This window comes from Apodemus sylvaticus, chromosome 2, assembly GCF_947179515.1.
Source record: "Apodemus sylvaticus chromosome 2, mApoSyl1.1, whole genome shotgun sequence".
Lineage (NCBI taxonomy): Eukaryota > Metazoa > Chordata > Mammalia > Rodentia > Muridae > Apodemus > Apodemus sylvaticus.
In genome coordinates, this window is record NC_067473.1 from 160,507,785 (window position 1) to 160,514,625 (window position 6,841).

General features: G+C 58.4%; 1 protein-coding gene across 3 annotated transcripts; it reads right to left on the reverse strand.

Moving 5' to 3' along the window:
- Positions 1 to 271: 271 nt before the first annotated feature.
- On the reverse strand, positions 272 to 6,835 carry Gpr162 (G protein-coupled receptor 162). Of its 3 annotated transcripts, none has more exons than XM_052174840.1 (6): positions 5,868 to 6,835; positions 4,470 to 4,808; positions 3,005 to 4,312; positions 2,219 to 2,408; positions 1,537 to 1,694; positions 272 to 1,266 (listed from the first exon to the last, which is right to left on the reverse strand). In XM_052174840.1, the coding sequence occupies exons 3-6, from the start codon at positions 3,869 to 3,871 to the stop codon at positions 715 to 717; spliced, it is 1,767 nt and encodes a 588-aa protein (XP_052030800.1). In that variant the 5' UTR covers positions 3,872 to 4,312; positions 4,470 to 4,808; positions 5,868 to 6,835; the 3' UTR covers positions 272 to 714. The 3 variants fall into 3 exon arrangements, with proteins under 3 accessions (XP_052030800.1, XP_052030801.1, XP_052030799.1); XM_052174841.1 differs by lacking the exon at positions 4,470 to 4,808 and having other exon boundaries at positions 3,005 to 3,067; positions 3,443 to 4,312; positions 5,868 to 6,833; XM_052174839.1 differs by lacking the exon at positions 4,470 to 4,808.
- Between the last annotated feature and the right edge of the window lie 6 nt (positions 6,836 to 6,841).

Consider the following 6,841-nt stretch of genomic DNA (forward strand, 5'->3'; position numbering starts at 1 on the left):
AGAAAGGGAAATGGAGAAAGAAGGGTAAAATAGGGGTCCTGGGCCGCCTGTGGCGTGGGTTTAACTTCTCTTCCGTCCATCCCGGGGCCCTGGAAAAGGATTCTGGACGCCCCTCACACGTTTATCCACCCACGCTTCTGCCAACCCACTGCGTGAAGATGGATCTTCGAAACGCTGCCTGGAAGAGGGTGACTCCGGGCTTGGCACACTTAATTCTGGCACCAAAACTTTTCTATCCAGAAAGTGAGCACCCAGACGCATTTAGGGGAGATGAGGATTGAGCATCTTTTACTAATTTAAACAAAGATCTTTCCCACTTCAAACTAATGCACTCAAGTGGCCTACTCTCCACTCCAGGAGCATACGCTCCTAAGCCCACTTCTCCTGTGTCTGCGTGTCCGGCCGTCTCGTACCTCTCCCGCTCACTGCCGGTTCTCTGGTTTGTCCTCTGTGAACCACTCTCCCTTGCCCAAGCCACTGACTGACCCTTTGCCACCGCAGACACCCAACACCAAGGTTTCCACGGCAACAGTTCAGCCTTTTAAAACATTTTGCTAGGGGTGAAGACAGGTGAGTTGGGTATCTGGTCACTTGGATGGGAGAGAACTTGGGCTCTAAAGCCCGGATGTAGCCCCCCACCTCCGTGGAGGCAGCTGCGGTAGACTTAGGGCCACAATGAGGTGTACTCACTCACCCATGCCCGCCTCCTCTGAGTTACAGGGTCAACTGCGGGAAGATAGGGTTGCCTGGCGCCCAGGGTCTTCCCCAAGCCCTTGAACTCCCTTCGCTCCCTGTCAGGGAACAGCGTCGTCCTGCACCTAACCCCAAAGGGAGTCCAACAGCTCGGCTATCGGGAGACCCAAGGGAGAGTCGTCGAGGTGAAAAACCCAGCGGCCTAGGCCTACGAGGAGAGGGTCCCGGTGACGCAGTTGGAGAAGGCAGAGGTGTCTCATCGATGAAGGTGGTGATTTCCTCCCGGAAGAAACCAGGACCTCGTGGGGGTCCCCCAGCTGAGCCCAGAACCCCACTTTCTAGGAACTGGCGAAGGCTGGCTAAGCCTCCGCCTTCAGCCTCTTCCTCGTCCTCCTCGTCCTCCAGCCTGTGTCTCTGTCCCAGGTATTCTGGAGGGCCTCCAAGGGCACGACTCTGGGCTGGGAGGATCCGGATATCATCAGATGACGACCACTTGTGCAAAAAGGAGCCCGGTGCCCGAGGAGTGGAAAAGATGTTGGTCTCATCGTGGGATAATCGCCGCGACAAAGGGACCTGGGAAGAGAAGTGGGTGAGACCTGGAGGTGCTGCAGAGACAAAGGTAGAGGTGACAGGAACCAAAGTGGGGACTCTGCAAGATGGCTTCACACGCGTCTGCCTCTCCAAAGCGCTCACTCTAGCGGGCGAGCCTGATTCTGAGAGATCTGAGGGAAACTTTCTTCCCCTTGTCTTTCCTTCACCTGACCCCTAGGGTACCTTGCAATCCAAAGCCATGGAGTAATGGTGCAAGGGACCAGAATGGAGGTGACTCCTTCTGTCCCATACCTGTAAATAGTGTACTCTCTCAAGAGGTGGGAAGAGCATGTGGCGTCCGGGCAGCAGCTTCACCTGCGTGGGGTCCCGACTCCCTGACCCTGTGGCCCCGTTAGCGTCAAAGCGAATTTTGCACACGCGGCCATCTGTGTAGTCATCACAGGCGCCATCTGGAAGGGAGAGGGAGTGAGTGGTTACGGGGACAGAACACCTACCCTCTCCCCACCCACCCCTTCATGAAGTCCAGAGGACCCTTCGACTCCCACTAGTCCGTAAGCCCCCTAGGATCTATGGCTATCTTTCCTTCATTTACTGAATCCATGGTCCTTTATGCAAGCAGACATTTTTGCTTGTTCTCCAAGAATTCTCCCACAAGGGGGGGATCTCTTCCAGGAAGCTTAGCCCTTTAATGCTATTAGGACCGAGGACCCTTTCTCTGGAGCTCTGCTTGGCGCGGACCAAGCTGGCCAGTGGAGGCTTCCAGAGAGGCGCAGAGGCCTTAGTGAAAGGCCCCTCCAAGGAGGCCTGGATGGACAAACACGTGATCAGGCTAGAAGGAGCGCGGAGTTGGCGCCCGCCTAGCCCAGCAGGGGGCACCCCAGGGCAGCGTATCTCCTCCAGGAGAAGGGCAGTAGAAAGGACAGAAAAGAGAGGTAGCTGTCCAGGAAAGAAAAGGCCCCATCCCTCCTCTGACCATCGTCGCCATCCTCCTCGGACATGATAGCCACACACTGCTCCCACACTGTGCGCACGTCTGCACGGTAGCGCTCACAGGACCAGATGAAGGAGGGGAGGAGCAGCGTCTGTGCCATGGAGCACCACAGCACCGCCAGCACCATCCACGGCGGAGCTGAGTCTGACTTCAAGGAGAAGAAGCTCACCACCTGACGGGAACAGGGAATGGCTGGTCAGGCTTGAAAGCCCAGGCCCCACCTCAGCCCGATACCCACCCTGAAAGCAAGGGATTAGGAAGGCAGGAGGCTGAATGAGGAAAGGGGAGAAGTACTATCAACAAAACCCTGACATTTGGGGACTTGAGTGGGGTGGGGAGACGGGGTAGGGGTGGGGCCAGGGGAAGACTGAGACCCCAAGAAAGTCAAAGACAGAGAAACCCAGGAAAGGGGCCTGGATACTGTGGTCGGGTAAGTCCGGGGTCTCCACTCAGGAGTGCTCAGGGAATGATGTCCAGGGAGAATCAGGGAATAGATAAAGGCTCAGGGCAGCTAGCCGGGGTGACAGTTTGAAGGGTGGCAGGGCCGGTGGAGCTGGAGAAGAGAAGTGGAAGAGAGAAATGGTTGATGGAGCTGGGAGACTGAGTCGTGGGGGTGAGGACTGCTGAGAGAGACAGGGAACCCCAAATGTCAGGAGACAGACAGAGGAGAGGATGGTAGGTGCGGGGACTGGAGACTGGACTTCTGCATGGCTGGTAGAAATGGAGGACCCTGTGTATTAAAAACAGGTTGAAGGGCCTCAGTCTCACCAAGATGGGCACCCCCGTGAGAGAGTCGTAGAGAAAGACGATGGCGCTGACCAAGTTGGTGACCTGCAAGGATGTCTTCGCAGATTCAGAGCCATCCAGCGAGGACCGACGCTTCCCTCGAGTGTCCTCCACCACAATGGCTGGCACCTCAAAAGCTGGCCGGGTACCCAAGCCCCCCAGCGCCCCTGCTTTGGCTCCCACACCGCCCCCCGCTCTCCGGGCCTGCCGAGCCCTCCGGGGCCGGGCCCACAGCGTCTGATAGAACGTGATTGCCACGCAGACCAACCCCATGACAATGCCCCCAAGAAGCAAGAGGCTGAAGCAGACGCCAAAACCCAGGCCGATCTTGGACACTATGAACTGGCAGCCTCTGGCGTAGTAGCGCTCCCCGTTGTTATGCCAGCCAATGGAGGGCAGTGTGGAGAGGATGAAACTGACCATCCAGATGCCCACGACGGCATGCAGGGCCTGCTTCTTGGCGTTGCTGAGGCGGTAGTTGACGGGCCAGCGCACCATCCACATGCGGTGGTAGGAGAGCGAGGCGACCGTGAAGCAGGTGGCCAGGGCCAGCGTGTAGTAGGTGGACACAAAGACCTTGCAGATGCTCTCGTTCCAGTCATAGTCAGAGGACGCCTGGCGCCGGAGCTGCACCACAGCAAAGGTGGTGAGGGGCACGGCCGCCATGAGTATGTGCGTGCCGGCCAGGAAGCAGAGCAGTAACTCTAGGGGCTTGTGCTTCTGCTGTTTGGCCGAGATGCTAAGGATGATCCAGGCGTTGGCCAGCAGGGCCAGGAGCCCACAGGCCAGCCAGGACAATGCGTTTGAGCGTAGGGAGGCCTCTTCTGCCCCCAGCCCACCCCGAGCCATTCTATCCTTGGCCCCACCCCCACCCCCTCGAATTCCTGGGGGCGGGGGCTAGGTCTCACCCTGGAGCCCCGCTCACACACACCCCCATGATGCCCACAGTCCTTGCCCGGTAGCGAGGCAAGCCGTCCCCAAGTCTTCCTTCCTTCTCAGCATTGCATGAGCGACCCAGCTAAGGCCAGGTGGGCAGGGCAGGGCAGGGGAGAAGGCAGAGAATCAATGGAGGTGGCAGTCCTCAGCCTCCATATTGGGTGGGGCTTTTTCTCAGTTATCCCTGTAATTAATGAGGGGGGCAAGCAGGCTGCTCCCCCCTCTGTGAAGCTGGCTGGGCAACTCTGATTCTCATGCTGGCACTTCCAGGTCTCTTTCTCCAGTGGGGCTCGACCAGTGGGGGTGGGGTGGGTGTCTTGGTGCGCAGGGGTGGAGCTCAGTCACCTGGACATGCTGTGAGGGAGATGAGATGAGAAAACATTAGGCCTGCAACGTGTGTGCTCTAGCTCACCTGTACCCCTTTCCCTTGAAACTATAGGAATGACTGATGACTGGGGGTCACTGAGGTCATTCAGAGAGCTCTTCTGCCTTAAATCAGATGCCCACTTACCGACAGGGATAAGACCGCATATATTTCCAGACTACATGGGAAACTCCCGGTCGGTCTCCTTTCCTTTTAGCCTTTTCTCCTTGCTTTGGAATTCCAAGTTTCATTCTTATAATAGCCCATGCTTGGAACTACCCACCGCTGTCTCTGCGTCCCCGTCCCCAGGTCTTTCTTCAGTGGCTAACGGGAGACAGATGTGTGATGTGTTCCTTCTGGGGGCGGGCGGGACGGGGGGACGCACATTAAAGCAGGAGTCCTTCCCCTGTGTACCATTCTCCTGGACTCTGTGGTCTTTGTGCTCAGCCCACTTAGCTAAGCCTGGGTTTTCACCCCTTCAGCTACCTACGGAAAATGGGAGAAAGGAGACTGGGGGGGGGGGGGGTAGCTAGGGAACCTGAAGGCGGGGAAGCCACTGACATCAGAAGCATCCAGAAATGGAAAGAGGGGGAACCAGGGAGAAGGAGGAGAGTTTGGGCAGCAGAGAAAGAGGGGGAAAGTGGTAGTATCTGGAAATAGAAGGGATGGTCCAGAGCCCCTGAGGCAGAGATACTGGAGGGAGGTGGGTGGGGAGGAGGACGGACGGAGGTTGGAGCCTGGGAACAGAGAATGTGAGGGGGGAAGCCAGACCTTAAATAGGCTGACTGACCTCACTAGGAGACCTTGCGTCTCTTCCCCTGGCCCAGAGCCTCAGTTTCCCTCTGATGGGAGAGAGGAGGAGGTTCTGGTCCACGGTTCAGGGAGACTTGGGGAAGGCACTAGGACATCAAACGAGGCACTAAACAGACTAGAGGCTGTAAGGACCCGCCTGATGGCTTCGAGGCAGACGGGGGAAAGTGGGGCACAGCTGTGGCACTGTTTATTTCATGAGAAGAACCTTAGACCCTAGCTCTCCCCCAGAGGTCCCAGTCCACCCCCAGCTTTGTCTCTCCCCCCCTAGCCCAGTACAGCCTAGTTGCCATGGCAATGGACAGCCAGGAGGAGGTGTAGGGAATTGGTCCGCATGCCCTCCACTGCCCTCCCTTACAGCCCGTGGACCCCTTCCACCCACCCTCATCCCACCCCCAGACCCAGTTGGTGGTTCCAAAAGAAAGAGAGGGAGAGTCAGAAAGGGAGGGAAGAAGAAAGACGTGAAGGACAGAGAGAAGGGGGTGAAGGACAGAGAGCGACGGGAAAAGGAGGAGAACGACTGGGGGCTTTCTGGCCGACAGGGGTCCCTCGTCCTTCGCCTGGATGGGATAAGGTCAGGCGGCTCCTCCCTCCAGTCACCTAGGGTGTTCTCCAGGGCAGAAACAGCAGGTGGCTGGGGAGGAGGGCCGGGAGGAGGGGCGCGGAGGCAGCTCGCGGGGCGGGGTGGGGTGGGGGAGTGGAGACACGCGTGGGACCGGGCAGGGGTCCTCTTACCTCTGGCTGCGTCCTGCTCTGCGGAGGAGATGCACTCCCGACGAGGCTCGCCCGGGCTCCCACCGCCTGCCGGCTCCAGCTCGCCAGCCCTCCTCCTTCCTTCGCTCCCTCCCTCCGGGCCTCCCTCCCCCCAGCCTGGCCTCTCGGGCTCAGCCCGCGGCGCGCTGGTTTGCGGCCCCTCGAGGCCCCTGTCTCCCAGGGTCATCGGCCTGCGAGCCCGGGGTTAGGGAGTCGCTGGCCAGTCTTGGGGTCGGGGGTGGCGAGGGTGGGGCGGGGAAACTGGACGACGGTGACTTAGAGGAGGAGGGGCAAGGAAGGCGCGGGGAGGGAGGGGGCGAGGAGGACGGCGGGGAGCGGGCTTCATTGGTGAAGCGGTTGGTGTCCTGCCCCCACCCCATCCCGGGTTTTCAACACGAATAAACCCGAAGAGGCAGCTGGTGTTGTTAGGGACGGAGGAGCTAGCTGTTCAGGGAGGAGGAAGCGTGTGTCACCGTGTCACTGTGTGTGTGCATCCTTGTGAGGGCTGTTCCTGGGAAGAGCTCAGAGGAGCCCCGCCTGAAGGCCTGCTAGAAGCTTAGGGGGCTTGCGATGCCAGCTGAGATCGCTTGTGAAGTTGGAAGAGCTTGGTTGGGTCAAAAAAGCAGTGGGCTCTTGGTGCACCTGCATACACCTTTTTCCCTTCCTGGAACGCGACACACACTTGTGATGGGGACACACACAGTTGCCACACATGCTTTCTCATAGTCTTTTTCCTCTCCCGTACATCACCGTGTAGTCTCTCTGTTAATTACAGAGTCGCACACAATGCTTTTGGGATGTGCAGGTGGGCAATCGGCCTCCACGGAATTTCCCCTTCTCTGGGACACTTCATCTTCTTCCGGTGCCAGGTCTGGCAAGTAAAGCCCCAAAGATTCCTGGGTCCTCAGAGAAATGCTCTCTCTGTCTCTGTCTCTCTTCATGTCTGCCTCTGTGTG

What these genes read in the sequence shown, in the direction of transcription:
- Gpr162 (XM_052174839.1), bottom strand. Translation starts at nt 3,871, where the DNA reads ATGGCTCGGGGTGGGCTGGGGGCAGAAGAGGCCTCCCTACGCTCAAAC. An exon ending in CGAGGAGGATGGCGACGATG is followed by an intron (nt 1,695 to 2,218) that starts GTCAGAGGAGGG and finishes TCTCCCTTCCAG; the next exon opens with ATGGCGCCTGTGATGACTAC. An exon ending in AGAGAGTACACTATTTACAG is followed by an intron (nt 1,267 to 1,536) that starts GTATGGGACAGA and finishes TTCTCTTCCCAG; the next exon opens with GTCCCTTTGTCGCGGCGATT.